Source organism: Bombina bombina, chromosome 12 (assembly GCF_027579735.1).
Source record: "Bombina bombina isolate aBomBom1 chromosome 12, aBomBom1.pri, whole genome shotgun sequence".
Lineage (NCBI taxonomy): Eukaryota > Metazoa > Chordata > Amphibia > Anura > Bombinatoridae > Bombina > Bombina bombina.
The window spans coordinates 103,264,238-103,283,972 of NC_069510.1; the positions used below are offsets into that span (position 1 = coordinate 103,264,238).

General features: G+C 39.6%; 2 protein-coding genes across 2 annotated transcripts in view; both read right to left on the reverse strand.

The window, feature by feature from the left end:
* Positions 1-398: 398 nt before the first annotated feature.
* WDR45 (WD repeat domain 45) lies at positions 399-15,483 on the reverse strand. Its single transcript, XM_053695771.1, has 10 exons — positions 14,446-15,483; positions 13,321-13,395; positions 9,780-9,884; positions 9,573-9,669; positions 6,602-6,696; positions 6,437-6,516; positions 6,151-6,359; positions 2,145-2,246; positions 1,146-1,291; positions 399-1,061 (listed from the first exon to the last, which is right to left on the reverse strand). The coding sequence occupies exons 1-10, from the start codon at positions 14,492-14,494 to the stop codon at positions 952-954; spliced, it is 1,068 nt and encodes a 355-aa protein (XP_053551746.1). The 5' UTR covers positions 14,495-15,483; the 3' UTR covers positions 399-951.
* Positions 15,484-19,383: 3,900 nt separating this feature from the next.
* GPKOW (G-patch domain and KOW motifs) overlaps positions 19,384-19,735 on the reverse strand; it is a 66,890-nt gene continuing 66,538 nt past the window's right edge. Inside the window, exon 11 of the mRNA XM_053696215.1 lies at positions 19,384-19,603. Coding sequence (XP_053552190.1) covers positions 19,475-19,603 — 129 coding nt within the window. The 3' untranslated portion in view covers positions 19,384-19,474. The remainder of the gene's footprint in view (positions 19,604-19,735) is intronic.

Sequence of the window (19,735 nt, forward strand, 5' to 3'; positions counted from 1 at the left end):
TGGACAGTTGTTTGAAAGTGTATGCTCTGTCTGAATCAAGAAAGAAAAAATGTGTTGGCAGAAGATGCTGTAGCAAAGGCAACAATGAGGTATAGCAGGATTAGTATTTGGAATAATAAATATGTGATTGGTGAGGCTGTTTGTCGGTCACTGGTGAAGGAAAACTGCTTATTTGCTTTACTACACACTCACACTTTACTGTAGTCTTACAGTTCTTGTCTAAAGCTTTTCTATATCAGAGTATGGCATTTATTTTCATCTCTCAAAATGCGTATAGGTCAAAGATTTGGAACACGAAGGTTGAATAAAGTCTACAAGGAAAATACCTCCTGCTAAGTGAGCAAAGCTTTGATTTTCTTGCCACCGGCTGGAAAGACCAAGAAGTTTTTGGGCATATATTTATAATACAGACAATTTTTAGTTTATTTCATAGTCACAAATAAAAGTTTATCACATTTGGATTTCGATACAAGTTCTCTGTGCTGCATAATACAGAAGGTAGAAAGCTTTGGGGACCTTTGTCTGCACTCACAGGTCACTGGGCAACATAAACAGTACACAGTCTGATTTCTTACCAGAAACAAATTGAAGCCATGAACATTTCTGAATGAAGTCTCTAGATTTCTTTACTGTAAGCAAAACCATTTTCCTTATGTGAAAAAGCTGGACAATTACTTATTTGAATGAGATATTGTGGGAGGCACATTTTGCTTGATGTACAGTCCATCTAGTTATTATAAAAATGCCAATGCATCATGAAGTCTTTATTAATATGAGTAGTCCATGATGAAAACTATTTACACAACCAGGGAATTTAGGCAAGCACTGCATTTTCCCTCTCTTCATCCACAACTTCAGTTTCATGTACGATATGAGATAGCCTCTGCATAGAGCAGTGTCCTCAGCCGAACATCAGCAAATACAATCACACAATTGCCATTATGCGGCTGATCAGAATACATCATCATCACATATGTCCAGGTATACGTCAAAGGCTTCACGGTTACAGTTCCCTTCAGGGCTGAACACATATTTATGAAATGTGCCATCCACACAGACCGCTGAGAAGAGAAATCCAAAAATGTATCATTAAGTTGCATTTCCAAAAGAATGTTGAGGTTTGTGGGCAGAACCATTTTACTTACCTATCACCGAGTTGACATTTTTTGAGGTATTTTTGCCAAACGCACAGATACAGGCAGACTCTGCTGGCACGGTGAAGCTTGCTAAGCTCCACTGAGAATCCACATACTGTCCAATCATAGGGCCCACCTTCCCAACCCGTGCCAAGCTGAAGAGAACAAATAGGGTAGATACATTACTAAGGCAATAGGATAACTGCTATCTAGGTAAGTGATTGTCAAACAATTACTCCATGTTTTACCCAATTATTAAACTCACTCACAATGAAAAAGTTGAAATCTACAGACAGAAGTTTGTTGTGAGTGGACAGCAGAGGTATATGGTGAAGAAATTAGTAAAAAAAGGGATATATGTAATGAGTGGCTTGGGGAAATTGTGGTTCTAGGGGCAGATACAATTTGTATGAGGGGGAACATGTATATGGTAACTCAAGTGGTCCTCTGCATACGCAGTGGCCATTATGGCAGTTCAGTTTCATCAGGCCGTCTCATTCATATTGGAGTCTACATGAACCAGATAGCTGGTGGAAAATTAACAAGTTCTCTTGGTCCATCACACCTCAGAAAAGACTGCAGACCACCAGTGATGGACATGAATAAGGGCAATATCTCAGCTGGCAGTCTCGGGGTTATATAAAGTAAGTTTTGAAGACAAATGCTGAAACATGGGCTTTACAAATGTGTTTAAAATCTAGGAGTCAGCCCATAAATTTAGTAGCCTAGAAAGGATAAAGCCTCACCAAGCTAAATTTTAGGTGTAGCTGGTGGCTGCCAGCAGGGGGAACCCATGGATGTCCTGGCACTCTAATACAGGGTGCCAAGGCCTATTTGTAAGGCTTCAGTGGCTCCTTGGCATCGGGGTTTGTCAAACCCTGTCCTGAACTATTTGTGCACATTTAAAAAAATAAATAAGAGGGTTACTTTGTAATTAGAAAATATCAACAGATCCATCAACAAATGATATAGAGTATTCATTAAATAAGACAAACATGCAGTACATACGCTGAGCGGCGGTTGAGCTTGGTATCCTTCAATGCAAAGATATGCACAGTGCCTTTATCACTGGAGCTGCACAGGAAGGAGCTGTCATGGCTGAAACTGATACTGAGACACAAAAAGAGAGTAACTGCTGGAATATACAGCTTGCAACAGCGCACACAACGTAGGTCTCATACACACAAAGTCTTAATGATCAAGGGAACGTGGTCACAAATCTGTTTAGCAGATGTCCCAGTGCCATTCCCTTGGACTGGTCTTAACCAAAAACACAATGTGACAGCTGGAAACCAACCTACCGCTGTCTGCTGTGCTCTAGTTCAGCTATAATAAAAACCTGACTTGTTGGGGGTACTTGAGAAACACTGGGCTACAGAATGCTGGATATCACAATAATAGTACTAACATCCAAGTATAACTCAGCTTAAAGGGAAAGAAAAGTCCAAATGCAACTTCCTGATTCAGAGCTTCGCAATTTGTAAAAAAAATAATCAATTTATTTCTTAACAAATTTGCATCATTCTCTTCTTTTTCTTTGTTGAAGAGTAAACCAAGATAAGCTCAAGAAAATACTTGGGAAGGCTCAAGAGCAGCAATGCGCTACTGGGACCTAGAGAACACATTGAGTAAACCAATGATAAGAGGCATATATGAACAGCCACCAATCACCAGCTCGCTCCTAGTCATGCATTGCTGCTCCTGAGCCTACCCAGGTATTCTCTTCAACAAAGGATACCAAGAGACCAAAGCCAATTTGATAATAGATGTAAATTGGAAAGCTGTTTAAAACTGCATGTTCTGTCTGAATCATAACACTTTAATTTTGACTTTACTGTCCCTTTAAAGGGACACTGAACCCAAATGTTTTCTTTCACGATTCAGATAGAGCATGACATTTTAAGCAACTTTCTAATTTACTCCTATTATCAAAATTTTCTTCATTCTCTTGGTATCTTTATTTGAAATGCAAGAATGTAAGTTTAGATGCCGGCCCATTTTTGGTGAACAACCTGGGTTGTTCTTGCGGATTGGTGGATAAATTCATCCACCAATAAAAAAAGTGCTGTCCAGAGTGCTGAACCAATAAAAAAAGCTTAGATGCCTGATATTTTAATAAAGATAGCAAGAGAAGGAAGAAAAATTGATAATAGAAGTAAATTAGAAAGTTTCTTAAAATTGCATGCTCTATCTGAATCACGAAAGAAAAAATGTTGGTTCAGTGTCCCTTTAATCTTAAAGGTGAGACAGCCTGAATCTCATTGACATGTATCCTTAGCTACAGCAGGAGCAGTTCCTGATGAGATAATCAATAAGACAACACAAGAGGATAAACAACTGAATTATTTTGTTTTTCCATTGGTGAGTAAATACAAAAGGGTCACCCTAACCGAGGACTTCTGTCTGCTCAATCGTTGGCTTTGTGGTCAACAGAAAAAAATGAATTCATTGTAACCATAAAATAGGAATCCTGAAAATTAAAAAAAAGGTCAATAAATGCCTTCTTATAGGAGCAGTTTGTGCTACTCTGTCACAACGTTTCTATGCAATGTATTATTCTTCAGATATTAGATATAGTCAAAATGATCAGACAGGGGCTTTCTGCATCTGCAAAATTGTAAGGCAACAACGATTTCAAGTAACTACTAAAGTATTGGTGTAAATAAACTGTCCCTTCCCGCTGGCAATAATGGATTTCAATAAAGTTAATAAAGGATGTGTACATTTTTCCTAATTAAAAGGGACATAATACCCATATGCAAAATCACTTGAAAGTGATGCAGTGTAACTGTAAAAAGTAATATTTTACTTTAAAAATTGCTTTACTGTGATCTCATGAGACTTCACTGAAATCTCATGAGATTTCAAAGTAAACTTTTTTTTAACTGAGAAGGGAAATAACATGACTGTGACTGCACATGCCAGATGCACGCTCCTTTGCAAGTCCTGGGACTAACATCCTGATTGGCTGCTTAAAGGGATACTAAACCCAAATTTTGTCTTTCATGATTCAGGTACAGCATGCAATTTTAAGCAACTTCCTCGTTCACATGCTATCTTGATTTTAAAAAGCTAGACTGTAAGCTTAAGAGCCGTCCCATTTTTGGTTCAGAATCTGGGTAGCGCTTGCTGATTGGTACCTAAATGTAGACAAACCAATCAGCAAGCGCTACCCAGGTGCTGAAGCAAAAATGGGCCGGCTCCTAACCTTACATTACTGCTATTTCAAATAAAGACAACAAGAGAACAAAGAAAATTTGTTAATAGGAGCAAATAGTATCCCTTTACAATGGGATGTGGCTGCTGAAGAAATTTTGAGGTAAAATATCTTCTTTTTACATAGAGATGTTCAGGTGATATTTTCTAGTCAGCTTTTTACAGCAATGTTGCATCACTTTCAAGTGCTTCAACATTTGGGTATCATGTCCCTTTAAATATTTATCCAATGCACTTTATTGATGTGAAATGAATACGGATGCTCTCTCTTTTTTATAAGCAGAAACGATGTGTGTGTACTGCAGTATCCCACGATATTCTGTGCTTAATATGTTATAGGAAGTGCGTTAATCACCAGTGCTCAATTACACAACACTTTCCCTAGTCAAGACAACAGGTTCCGTATCACCCAATACCTTATGCAATAACTCACGAATCAGCTTTATCTAGAATTAGAAGCAATTTATTTTCCATTAAAATCTCTCATCTAAAATGTATTGTGAGCGGGAAGCATTTGTTTTGCTTAGGAGACAATATATACAGTCTAAAAATTATTTGTTTAACTAACTTGTAAATAAAAGCTCAGCTCTGAATTGTCAATACTAACAGGGAAGGTAGGGTGGTAGCATATTGTACAAATAATTCAGTCTTTATACACCGACTGGCTAACTGAGGCTGAAAGGTAAAATAAAAAACCCAAGAAAATCTGTATCCAGCTCCATTAAAGGGACACTCAACACAAATTGTAAACTACATGATTATAAACCTTTATATAAAAGGATAATTTTGCAATGAAAACTGCAGCTTTATTTTGTCAAATTAGTATATTGTTTTATGTTTATTATTTTCCCTGTCCTCCAGAACAAAAGAACCCCTGCTAACCAATCACAAACTAATATTCGGAAAAAGCACAAACTCTGTTTGCACATGTGCAGACTGGGGTAGCCTGCACAATTATATTCCTTAAGGTGGTTTAGCACTGATTTATCTTGGTTACTATTGCAAAGAATGATTTTCCCATCATGATTGTTGATGCAAAACTGATAATCCACCTTTTAAAAGCATGTGACACCATAGAAGCTTAGGGAGGTAGGGAAAAGTAAACAAAAGCTCACATAAATTGCCTTAAAGTATTAACTCAAGCCCCCCTGGGAGAAAGTGAAACAAACATTCGTTTAGATGTATTTTACAACAAAAAGGCAGAAAAATAAATTATAAATGTATTTTGCAATGTTTCTATGCAATAATTAAACATTTTATGCATTGACATTTTAAGTTTAATGGTTCTTTAAAGGGACACTGAACCCAATTTTTTTTCTTTCATAATTCAGATAGAGCATGACATTTTAAGCAACTTTCTAATTTCCTCTTATTATCAATTTTTCTTCGTTCTCTTGCCATCTTTATTTTAAAAGCAGGAATGTAAATCTTAGCAGCCAGGGCATTTTAGGTTCAGCACCATGGATAGCGCTTGCTTATTGGAGGCTGACATTTATCCACCAATAAGCAAGCATAACCCAGGTTCTCAACCAAAAATGGGCCGGCTCCTATGCATCACATTCCTGCTTTTTAAATAAAGATAGTAAGAGAATGAAGAAAAATTGATAATAGGAGTAAATTAGAAAGTTGCTTAAAATTGCCTGCTCTATCTGAATCATGAAAGAAAAAAAAATGGGTTTAGTGTCCCTTTAAGCTTACAGCACTTTTGTACATCACTTGAATTTCAGATGGCTTAAGTATTAGTGTAGAATGACATATTAAAAGAAAAAAAAAAAAGGATTGTATCTGCCAAACTCACCAGTACAATGTTGCAGGGTCCGTACCTCTCCTGAGCTCCACAAGCTGCTCCCGTGTCTGGGTATCAAAAAGCCGAATTAACGTCCCTTTGCGTGAAGCAGATGCTACCAGAGTACCCTGCTGATTGACTGTCAAGCAGCCGAGCTCACTTTGATGGGCATTTATTGTGAATGGAGCAGATGAGCTACTCGGCTTTGCATTACACAGATCCTGCAACCACAAAATAGGTCTTCAGGTACCACCCCACTGGGCGTGAGTGCCAACTGCGCCACCCACATTATACTCACCACCAGCTGCAGGCTGCCGCACTTATGTCCCGGGAACAGCAGCAGCTGTTTCTCCAGGCTGGGACACAGGTCACACAGGCCTGAGAAGGTAGATATGGAATTATACACAATATACAAATACTTACTAATATATAAACAGTTTATATAGGAGAGATCGGATTTTACCTTTTGGATTGTCGCGTGTGTCAAACTCAAACAGTTTGGTTGGATTGTCAGGAAAAGAGTAGACATAGATCCGGTTTCGCAGTACGATGACAATCCTGTGTTATGACAAGTGTTAGACTTTTTATTTATTTGTTTGGGGGAGGGGGGGGCTTTATTTATTGCGAATAATCAGAGAGTGTAATCAAACAAAAGTGTGTAACGCAGGCTATGAACCTGGAGCGTGATGTAACTAAACTAAATACTACAATTTGTTTTAGCTAATAACTATTAAAGGGAACCACAACACCTGCTTCAAATGTTTTAAACTAACTTTTTCTGATTATCCAAAATAAACTGATTAATTCTGTATTCAGTGTTTATCTTACCACATTCTGTTATATATAAAAGCTTTACTATTTAAACGTTGATCTGCAGCACTGGATGTGCTATGTATGCTGCCATCTTGTAACGTACGTTCCACAAAAGTGGGTCACGTGATGCACACGGCACCAGCTATTACTAAATCAGAGTGAGACCTGCAGTGTCTAAGAATAACGGCTTATGTTTTTAAATAGCACGAGCAGGGAAGGAAGTGTGAGGGGGGAGGAGAGGGAGGCACGGGGAGAAAGCAAACTTACGCTGCATAAAAAATTGTAACAAGAGACATTTTCATTCCTCTACCTTACATATGATCTCTGGAGCCTTTCTTCCCCCTGTGACTCCCTCCCCCCCCCCCCCCACTTCCTTTCCTGCTCGTACTATTTAAAAACATAACAGTGACTGAAGCCGTTCTTCTCAGACACTACAGGGCTCACTCTGATTTAGTAATAGCCGATGCCGTGTGCATCACGTGACCCACTGCTGTGGAACCTACTTTACAATATGGCAGCATACATAGCAGGTTCTATGCTGCAGAGCAACGTTTTAATTATAAAGCTTTTATCTACAACAGAATGCAGTAAAATAAAAACACTGCATACAGCATTCGTAGTTAGTTTATTTTGCACAATTAGGACAGGTTAGTTTAGAATATGTCAAGCGGGTGTTGTGGTTCCCTTTAAGGGTTCTCACAATGCATGCAGAAAATCTTATCCTTACAATTATAGCTAACCCTTTGTAGTAGTTGCAATGTCTAATATATTAAATTGTTATAAAAGACACTAACCAAATATGAGAGCAATTTACAGTTACCCTGATATATTTACTTAACATACAAAAGATTTACTGCAAAAAAGGTAAACAAATCTGGGCAGCACAGTCAAAACTCCCTTCTGGCTCTTCTCTTTTTTTTCTGGGGAGAGGAGCAGGGCTCACGGCCTCACCTCTCCCTTTCACAGTGTGCACTGGGTACAGCTTAGTGTCACTACTGCCCCGGCTGCCACATATACTTCATATAGGGTGAGCTGACACAGACAGTGTATTACATAAGTGACCCAACCCCAGGATCTGTGAAAGCAAACAAGGGGTTAAAATGCTGCTTTTGTGAGTGGTTTGGGCAATCAAGGTGTTAAAATCACTGTTCCAAGTGTATTACTCAGTCATGATTACAAATGATGTTAAAAAATGCTTTCAATGCCTGGGGGTGTGCTCTTGGCCATCAAGTGTTAAATCAATAGTGCACGTGTTTCTGGAAATAAAGGGGTTAAATCGCTGTTGCAAGTGTGTTGTGCAGCAAATCAGAGGCTGTGTGACATTTGTTATCAGCTGCAGGAACAATGTATAAGGGGTTAAAAGCTTCAGTCTTACATCATTGCTCACTGTGAATGAGCATCAAGGCGCTCTCATGGGTTAAAGGCACCCAGTATGTAAGATTTTAGCATTTCCATACTGTGCATGTGCTGGCACCTTTATGCTTTCTTGTTGCCGTACTCAAAACTTACACGCATATCAGGCTTTTTCATTGAGCATCATTCTGAAGGTAAGCAGGAAGGAGGGCGTAAAGGGTGTAAATTATATTACAGCTCTTTAGATTGTATCATGAAAAGGGGGACATTTTATTGGCACAAATATACAGAGAAAATATTTCACTGTAGTTGTAGTTTACAGAGTGAAAAATACAATCTTTATAGTTCTCTGTCCTACACAGCAGAACTTAGCAATACAAATGGTGCGAGTCTGTCATCCGCTAAATATAAAGGGTTAAAAATTGACATCAAAACAACCCTTGCTTTGTGTGAAAATAGTGGCCTAAGAAACCAAAAAGCAAATTATTTAACGTTGAAAATGCTGCAACCAGCTACATACTACACAGTGATTACTTAGAGAAGGGCACAAACCCATTACAGCTACCCCTTTTGAACCACAATTAAAGAAGAGAAGATAGACACCAGGGTTTTAAGGTAGTTGTGCAAATCATTAATAAAGTGACAATTTTTTTTAATACTTTTAAAGCAATTAATGTGGATGTAGGTCTTATACAATTCACTTCTTAGAAATATGAAACCCAAAAATGTTATTTTGTGATTCAGACAGTAAATTATTTTATTAAAAGTTTCCAATTTACTTCTAATATCAAAAATTGCTTTACTCTCATGGTATTCTTTGTTAAAGAGATACGTAGGTAGGCGATTGGAGCACTAAATGGCAGATAATAGAGCTACTATCTAGTGGTCTTGCAAATGGGATAACATTGTTAGCATAACTGCTGCTATATAGTGTTCTAGACATTAAACAAGAGATACCAAGAGAATGAAGAAAATTTGATAAAGTTGTTTGACATTCCATGCTTTATCTGAATCCTATAAGAATAATTTGGAGTTTCATGTCACTTTAATTTATTATATATATATTATGCATATATAACAAATTATTTTAAACTAACTGTGCTGGGGGGTAACAGTTATCAGTCCTGGGCTAATGTTGAACTCTATGATTGCTCATCAGTCACTAAAGTACAACACATAATGAGGCTACCACGTGCTAACTAAATAGTATAGTGTGCACATAGCATATTCTATTAACCTCTTACTTTATAAAAAGGAACTCAACTCACTTGTCGGATCGCAGACGTACACTTAGCACAGGTTTAGTAAAAGTGAATTCCAGGACTAGCTTATCCTTTCCGTCGCGCGAATCATCCCAAATCAGCACTGAAGAAAGAGAACAGACATCTCAGAACTCCCAGTGATGTCAGACGCACAGCAGTAAAGAACAAGAAAGTGGAGCAAGTAAAGAGAATAAATGAATGTGAGTTCCATACCGGAGATGTCGGAGAATTTCGGGTTACTGCCACCACCCACTAGTGCCAGTAGATTACACCTCTGTAGCATTTCTACCTGCCCCACGCTGCCAACTTGTTCCACATCTGAGAGAGAAAATACAAAGTCAGAAACAAGGGCTTATGGTTCAGTCCCTTCCTTTGGTTTCTTTAAAGGGACATGAAACCCACATTTTTTCTTTCAGGATTTACAAAGAGCATGCAATTTTAAACAACTAATTTACTTATTTTATCTAATTTGCTTCATTCTCTTGATATCCTTTACTAAAAAGCATATCCAGATAGGCTCAGTAGCTGCTGATTGGTAGCTGCTGATTGGTGGCAGCACATAGATGCTGTGTGTGATTGGCTCACCCTTGTGCATTGCTATTTCTTAAACAAAGGATATCAAAAGAATGAAGCAAATTAGATAATGGAAGTAAATTGGAATGTTGTTTAAAATTGCATTCTCTATCTGAATCATGATATAAAATGTTTGGGTTTAAAGGATTACATTCTGTTATAATTTTTAAGCTAAACAACTAACATATTAAAGTTAATAAACATTAATTAAAACCTACTGACCTATATTTTCTCCAAAACTAAGTTTCATAACGTTCTAAAAGTTATATCTTTTATTCGCCGATGATGTCACGTTATCCTGCCCACTATTTTCAGCACTGCATGTTCAAAATACTTAAACCAATAACTTTGTTTTTAAAGCGCCATTTTGAAACCTAGGTATTGTAAACGGATTGGTACAGAGCAAAGGATATAGGGAGAGATAGTACTGGCGCTAACAGCTAGGTAGTGATTAAATAAATAATGTGAGTAATTCTCAAGGTAAGCAAGAGGGAGTGATTATACCCTAAATGCAAAAGTGACAATAGTCTATTAATAATGGATAATAATCAAGAGCAAATAGCAAATAAGACAAAAGGTCAAAAAATTAATAAAAAACTAGAATGTTTATTGCAAAAAATAATAAGAATATAACAATAAGCCTAAATAAAATTGCACATATGTGTCTGGTGTGTAGTGGAACAATTGAATAACCTAGCTCTAAAGATGAGCTCGAACAAGCAAATAACAATAGGTAAGTATATCAACTATCCTACACATTAATGTCTGGTTAATCCTAAATAAGAACAATATAGCAAAGATATCAATAGTAATCACAAAGTTACACTTAAGTTAAGAATGTTAAAAATACATACAACCAAATAAATACAAATATTGGCAGGCTGGACGTCCAGTAATAAAATACAATACAATAATAAAATAAGGCAAATTAGTTAAAAAGCACAATAGTAAAAAAGCTGAAGTAAAACTAATTAAGCAAATGGTAACTGCCAAAAAATGACAGAGTCTATCTAAGCAGACAGGTAATAAAGTGCGATTGACCGGTCATAAGTACAAGTGGTAATACGATCAAGTAAGGGCTTAATGCAGATTGTGAACAGTTCACTCTCATATGCTGTTGATCTTGCTCAGATGAGTATTGGATCACACTAGCATATGAGAGGGGTACCTGAGGTGGCCGGCGTTATGTCCGTTGGTGGGGGTGGCTGCCAGGAGCCGTGCACTCTTAGCAATACTTAAGTGCTGTGGGAAATCCCCTTGTTGAATCTTTAGTTTTCTGGGTCTTTGTCACCTATCGCAGGCTGATTTTCTTTACCGCTATCCTCTGTGAAAGCGGTGTGCGGTGCAGGCTGCTTAGGCTATTCCGGTTACCTTGGCTGTAACAGAGTGACGTCTCCGCTTACGTGTATTGAGGTTTGCGTGCGGTCGTCAACAGCTGTGCTCAGGTTTGGGCAACGATTCGAACAAGAGCCCAACAGACCTTGGTCTTCTTGTTGAGGCCTCCTCCTACTTGAGGGACAGGGACAGGAAGTAAAGGACACTTTTGTCGCCTGCGTAATGAAGCTTTTAGTCCGCGAGATGGAGGCTCGTGCCGGGCAGCACAGACAGTTCGGTCAGAGTAAGAGCTGAAAGGCAGAGAAAGCAGCAGATTTTAGTGTTTGAAAGAATCCATCAAACCCAGAGGATAAAGTACGCTGCCGGATTTTTAGTCTTTGACAAACGGAGAAGTGACTGGAAGTGAATTCTGTGTTTGATATTAGAAAGGAGGCGCTGCTCGCGGACTAAAAGCTTCATTACGCAGGCGACAAAAGTGTCCTTTACTTCCTGTCCCTGTCCCTCAAGTAGGAGGAGGCCTCAACAAGAAGACCAAGGTCTGTTGGGCTCTTGTTCGAATCGTTGCCCAAACCTGAGCACAGCTGTTGACGACCGCACGCAAACCTCAATACACGTAAGCGGAGACGTCACTCTGTTACAGCCAAGGTAACCGGAATAGCCTAAGCAGCCTGCACCGCACACCGCTTTCACAGAGGATAGCGGTAAAGAAAATCAGCCTGCGATAGGTGACAAAGACCCAGAAAACTAAAGATTCAACAAGGGGATTTCCCACAGCACTTAAGTATTGCTAAGAGTGCACGGCTCCTGGCAGCCACCCCCACCAACGGACATAACGCCGGCCACCTCAGGTACCCCTCTCATATGCTAGTGTGATCCAATACTCATCTGAGCAAGATCAACAGCATATGAGAGTGAACTGTTCACAATCTGCATTAAGCCCTTACTTGATCGTATTACCACTTGTACTTATGACCGGTCAATCGCACTTTATTACCTGTCTGCTTAGATAGACTCTGTCATTTTTTGGCAGTTACCATTTGCTTAATTAGTTTTACTTCAGCTTTTTTACTATTGTGCTTTTTAACTAATTTGCCTTATTTTATTATTGTATTGTATTTTATTACTGGACGTCCAGCCTGCCAATATTTGTATTTATTTGGTTGTATGTATTTTTAACATTCTTAACTTAAGTGTAACTTTGTGATTACTATTGATATCTTTATAACCAGACATTAATGTGTAGGATAGTTGATATACTTACCTATTGTTATTTGCTTGTTCGAGCTCATCTTTAGAGCTAGGTTATTCAATTGTTCCACTACACACCAGACACATATGTGCAATTTTATTTAGGCTTATTGTTATATTCTTATTATTTTTTGCAATAAACATTCTAGTTTTTTATTAATTTTTTGACCTTTTGTCTTATTTGCTATTTGCTCTTGATTATTATCCATTATTAATAGACTATTGTCACTTTTGCATTTAGGGTATAATCACTCCCTCTTGCTTACCTTGAGAATTACTCACATTATTTATTTAATCACTACCTAGCTGTTAGCGCCAGTACTATCTCTCCCTATATTCTAACTTCTTTTGGTCTCTGTGAGAGAGACCATTTTTGTACTTGGCTGGTAGAAATAAGCGCTGATTCTACTTCTCACCTAAAACAGAGCAAAGGATACCCACGGAGTGGGTTTGGAAAACAATTAAATTTGCAGACAAGATTTCTGATATACGGTAGAGATATGTTAATGAAATGCTATTGATAAAAAGCGTATTTGGGGTAGTTAGTTAGTATCAGGCATAGAAAATATTTACTTACAGTGGCCCTTTAAATACTTACCAAGGTGTCCTTTTTCCATCAGGGGTTCAATATTAAAGATTCGCACGCCAGTCTCCATCGCACAGCAGAAACAGCCTGGAAGAGGAAAAAACTACAACCATCAGTATCTGTTCAACAGGTGAAGATTTGAGTTTGCCATAGGTAGGGTTGCCACTAAGCTGGTAGTTTTTTTAATTATGCTGTTTGATTATTTATTCAAATTTATGTTAATGAGCATGGCCGAGATTTTCTTCCAAGAAAGGTGTCAACCCTAACCATAGGTCACTAGAGTGGGATGAATACAAACTTGTGCTATATGCACCCCAGACACCACAACTGACAATAACCTACGTCTCATTCCTCTCCTACACCTGGAAACTTCTCCAATATTTCATCTACACTCTGGACCTTTCCGTCTTGCCCCATCAGGCTCTATCTTCCATTCTACAGTTCCAAGCGCTCTTAGAAAACGTATCTGTTCACTGACACCATAAACCAGATAAATGTTCCTTATTACAATATCCCAACAAAATAAACTTCCATTGCCTCCTCTCTATAGAACTGAAATTTCTTGTCACTGTTTACTCCTAAAACTTTGGAATTATAAGGGGGGGGGGGGGACCCTTTACTCTCTGGTATCAATTTGGTTATTTTATTGCATCAGTAATTGTGTCACTATAGGTTATGTTACAGGAGGGGAAGAACAATTATAGGAACCTTGAAATGTGTCAGTAAAAAATAATCTAATGTTCACTTTAAATTCAGATCGTTGTTTCATTGTCTTTTTATTATGCATGTTAATGATTCTATTCTACTGTATGTAAGTTATGGAAAGTTCAGATGCTGACAGTAGGGGAGTCAGTACAAGGTTATTGTTGGATACAGTGATTTAAGGGCAGGGGCAAAAAACAACCTATTCCCTGTGATACACAATATGGCAATGTGTTATTAATTCATAAGAACTGGTTTGTATTCTTGTTTTTGGCACCTATAACACTTGTCTGCCATAGTGATGTAGAATTGACCCAGCAACATGCTATAGTCTGCAGAATACCATAGGCCTTAGCACGTATGCTGTACTGTCATTACGGGTCTCCCCAGCTAAAGCCCCTCAGTGCTGGCCTAGGATCCCAGCTCTGCACTCACTCTGGTCCTGGTTAAACCGCAGGCCATTTACACCGCGGTGCAGGGCCATGGCGTCCCCTGCAGACAGTCGCGGGTATAACGACTATGAGGTTGGCTACCCGGGTGACGGTAACAGCAGCTTCTCGTTGTTATTATTGTCGCTGTGACTTCCGTGTTTACATGGAAAACTCCGGATATTACGTCACATGTCGGAAGCTAGATATGTGTGCTTATTCTGCGCCATCTTTAGTAAGGGAACTAAGGGTTTTCTGTCGAGAACTCCCAATTCCTCGAAAACTCCAATCTGACGTCACTTCCGGCAACCCTTTCAGATTGGAGTTTTCGATAGAACAACAGCAATAAGGGACATTTTTAACAGGGGTGGACATTATACTTAGTGGTTTTAGAGCCACATATAATATGAAGATGTTTCTGGCGTTTTAGACCTGATCTTTCTCAATTTCTATACAGCACCATCATTTTACACATAGGGCACAGCTGATAGACTGTATCTACCCTGCTTACAATGTATATGGACTACAGTGTACTCATTTTGACTTTGTAATATAAAAACTGTTTTTTGATAAGTTCAGGTGCTGTTCCTATAAAATATATATGACCTAGAAGATTTTTGATATAGAAAGTGATATGAACTGTATCAGCCAATAAACAAGCAATGCCTGTGGGTGTCAGTTATATTCAGCAATGTCATAACATCAGGGGCTCAGATCTTGCTGTTTCATCCCAGCACAGGCTCATCATGGCTGCCTATCTCAACCTAAAATTAGGCCCTGGGTTTAGGGTTAATCCATGTAATACCACAGAGCATTAACATAACCCTGTCTGTGACATCAACTATGATATTTCTGCAGATGCCACTGCTGCAGCCATTAGGGTGACAGTTAAGAGGACAGTGTCAATGGTGACAAAATATGCATTTTCACACATGAAATACACACGCTGGTGATCTGCTCCAGTCCTGAAGCTCTGACATTGATTCCTACATGGCCCAGCGTATACACAGTGCTAGCCCTTATATAATGAGCACAATCACCGTCTAGTTATACACCAGCTGATCTGGGCCACTGTATAAAGGTTACAGTACAGAATGCAAACTACATGGCCCAGCGTATACACAGTGCTAGCCCTTATATAATGAGCACAATCACCGTCTAGTTATACACCAGCTGATCTGGGCCACTGTATAAAGGTTACAGTACAGAATGCAAACTACATGGCCCAGCGTACACACAGTGCTAGCCCTTATATAATGAGCACAATCACCTCTAGTTATACACCAGCTGATCTGGGCCACTGTATAAAGGTTACAGTACAGAATGCAAACTACATGGCCCAGCGTACACACAGTGCTAGCCCTTATATAATGAGCACAATCACCGTCTAGTTATACACCAGCTGATCTGGGCCACTGTATAAAGGTTACAGTACAGAATGCAAACTACATGGCCCAGCGTACACACAGTGCTAGCCCTTATATAATGAGCACAATCACTGTCTAGTTATACACCAGCTGATCTGGGCCACTGTATAAAGGTTACAGTACAGAATGCAAACTACATGGCCCAGCGTATACACAGTGCTAGCCCTTATATAATGAGCACAATCACCGTCTAGTTATACACCAGCTGATCTGGGCCACTGTATAAAGGTTACAGTACAGAATGCAAACTACATGGCCCAGCGTACACACAGTGCTAGCCCTTATATAATGAGCACAATCACCGTCTAGTTATACACCAGCTGATCTGGGCCACTGTATAAAGGTTACAGTACAGAATGCAAACTACATGGCCCAGCGTACACACAGTGCTAGCCCTTATATAATGAGCACAATCACCGTCTAGTTATACACCAGCTGATCTGGGCCACTGTATAAAGGTTACAGTACAGAATGCAAACTACATGGCCCAGCGTACACACAGTGCTAGCCCTTATATAATGAGCACAATCACCTCTAGTTATACACCAGCTGATCTGGGCCACTGTATAAAGGTTACAGTACAGAATGCAAACTACATGGCCCAGCGTATACACAGTGCTAGCCCTTATATAATGAGCACAATCACTGTCTAGTTATACACCAGCTGATCTGGGCCACTGTATAAAGGTTACAGTACAGAATGCAAACTACATGGCCCAGCGTACACACAGTGCTAGCCCTTATATAATGAGCACAATCACTGTCTAGTTATACACCAGCTGATCTGGGCCACTGTATAAAGGTTACAGTACAGAATGCAAACTACATGGCCCAGCGTACACACAGTGCTAGCCCTTATATAATGAGCACAATCACCTCTAGTTATACACCAGCTGATCTGGGCCACTGTATAAAGGTTACAATACAGAATGCAAACTACATGGCCCAGCGTACACACAGTGCTAGCCCTTATATAATGAGCACAATCACCGTCTAGTTATACACCAGCTGATCTGGGCCACTGTATAAAGGTTACAATACAGAATGCAAACTACATGGCCCAGCGTATACACAGTGCTAGCCCTTATATAATGAGCACAATCACCTCTAGTTATACACCAGCTGATCTGGGCCACTGTATAAAGGTTACAGTACAGAATGCAAACTACATGGCCCAGCGTATACACAGTGCTAGCCCTTATATAATGAGCACAATCACCGTCTAGTTATACACCAGCTGATCTGGGCCACTGTATAAAGGTTACAGTACAGAATGCAAACTACATGGCCCAGCGTATACACAGTGCTAGCCCTTATATAATGAGCACAATCACCGTCTAGTTATACACCAGCTGATCTGGGCCACTGTATAAAGGTTACAGTACAGAATGCAAACTACATGGCCCAGCGTACACACAGTGCTAGCCCTTATATAATGAGCACAATCACCGTCTAGTTATACACCAGCTGATCTGGGCCACTGTATAAAGGTTACAGTACAGAATGCAAACTACATGGCCCAGCGTATACACAGTGCTAGCCCTTATATAATGAGCACAATCACCGTCTAGTTATACACCAGCTGATCTGGGCCACTGTATAAAGGTTACAGTACAGAATGCAAACTACATGGCCCAGCGTACACACAGTGCTAGCCCTTATATAATGAGCACAATCACTGTCTAGTTATACACCAGCTGATCTGGGCCACTGTATAAAGGTTACAGTACAGAATGCAAACTACATGGCCCAGCGTATACACAGTGCTAGCCCTTATATAATGAGCACAATCACCTCTAGTTATACACCAGCTGATCTGGGCCACTGTATAAAGGTTACAGTACAGAATGCAAACTACATGGCCCAGCGTACACACAGTGCTAGCCCTTATATAATGAGCACAATCACCTCTAGTTATACACCAGCTGATCTGGGCCACTGTATAAAGGTTACAGTAAAGAATGCAAACTACATGGCCCAGCGTACACACAGTGCTAGCCCTTATATAATGAGCACAATCACCGTCTAGTTATACACCAGCTGATCTGGGCCACTGTATAAAGGTTACAGTACAGAATGCAAACTACATGGCCCAGCGTACACACAGTGCTAGCCCTTATATAATGAGCACAATCACCTCTAGTTATACACCAGCTGATCTGGGCCACTGTATAAAGGTTACAGTACAGAATGCAAACTACATGGCCCAGCGTATACACAGTGCTAGCCCTTATATAATGAGCACAATCACCTCTAGTTATACACCAGCTGATCTGGGCCACTGTATAAAGGTTACAGTACAGAATGCAAACTACATGGCCCAGCGTATACACAGTGCTAGCCCTTATATAATGAGCACAATCACCGTCTAGTTATACACCAGCTGATCTGGGCCACTGTATAAAGGTTACAGTACAGAATGCAAACTACATGGCCCAGCGTACACACAGTGCTAGCCCTTATATAATGAGCACAATCACCGTCTAGTTATACACCAGCTGATCTGGGCCACTGTATAAAGGTTACAGTACAGAATGCAAACTACATGGCCCAGCGTACACACAGTGCTAGCCCTTATATAATGAGCACAATCACCGTCTAGTTATACACCAGCTGATCTGGGCCACTGTATAAAGGTTACAGTACAGAATGCAAACTACATGGCCCAGCGTACACACCGTGCTAGCCCTTATATAATGAGCACAATCACCGTCTAGTTATACACCAGCTGATCTGGGCCACTGTATAAAGGTTACAGTACAGAATGCAAACTACATGGCCCAGCGTACACACAGTGCTAGCCCTTATATAATGAGCACAATCACCTCTAGTTATACACCAGCTGATCTGGGCCACTGTATAAAGGTTACAGTACAGAATGCAAACTACATGGCCCAGCGTACACACAGTGCTAGCCCTTATATAATGAGCACAATCACCGTCTAGTTATACACCAGCTGATCTGGGCCACTGTATAAAGGTTACAATACAGAATGCAAACTACATGGCCCAGCGTATACACAGTGCTAGCCCTTATATAATGAGCACAATCACCTCTAGTTATACACCAGCTGATCTGGGCCACTGTATAAAGGTTACAGTACAGAATGCAAACTACATGGCCCAGCGTATACACAGTGCTAGCCCTTATATAATGAGCACAATCACTGTCTAGTTATACACCAGCTGATCTGGGCCACTGTATAAAGGTTACAATACAGAATGCAAACTACATGGCCCAGCGTATACACAGTGCTAGCCCTTATATAATGAGCACAATCACCGTCTAGTTATACACCAGCTGATCTGGGCCACTGTATAAAGGTTACAGTACAGAATGCAAACTACATGGCCCAGCGTATACACAGTGCTAGCCCTTATATAATGAGCACAATCACTGTCTAGTTATACACCAGCTGATCTGGGCCACTGTATAAAGGTTACAGTACAGAATGCAAACTAAATTTGTGTATTTTTTATTTTTTTCCATTTACTTAAAAGAATCTCACTGCAGAAAGTTTGTAAAAAAAATGCAGTTTTTATTTACAAAAGCAATTAAATAAAAAAAAATGCATATAGTGCATATTCTGACAATAAAATGCAGCTTGGTTAATCGTCGCAGGCGCCGGTGTAGTGACAGATGACATCATAGCTGAAGTTCAGTGCTGTATCCTGATCGCCCTGCAGCTGCACCAGGGCACTACTCTTATGCTTATCGCGATGAAGGATCCGCCCCACCTGCGAGAAAGAGGAATCGATAAAGGATTAACCATTTTGTCAAAAAGTTCACTACCAGCTATTACAGCTGACAATTATACAGCATATTGGCTAATCAGTGTGTTAACACATCACTACAATACAGAAAGCAGA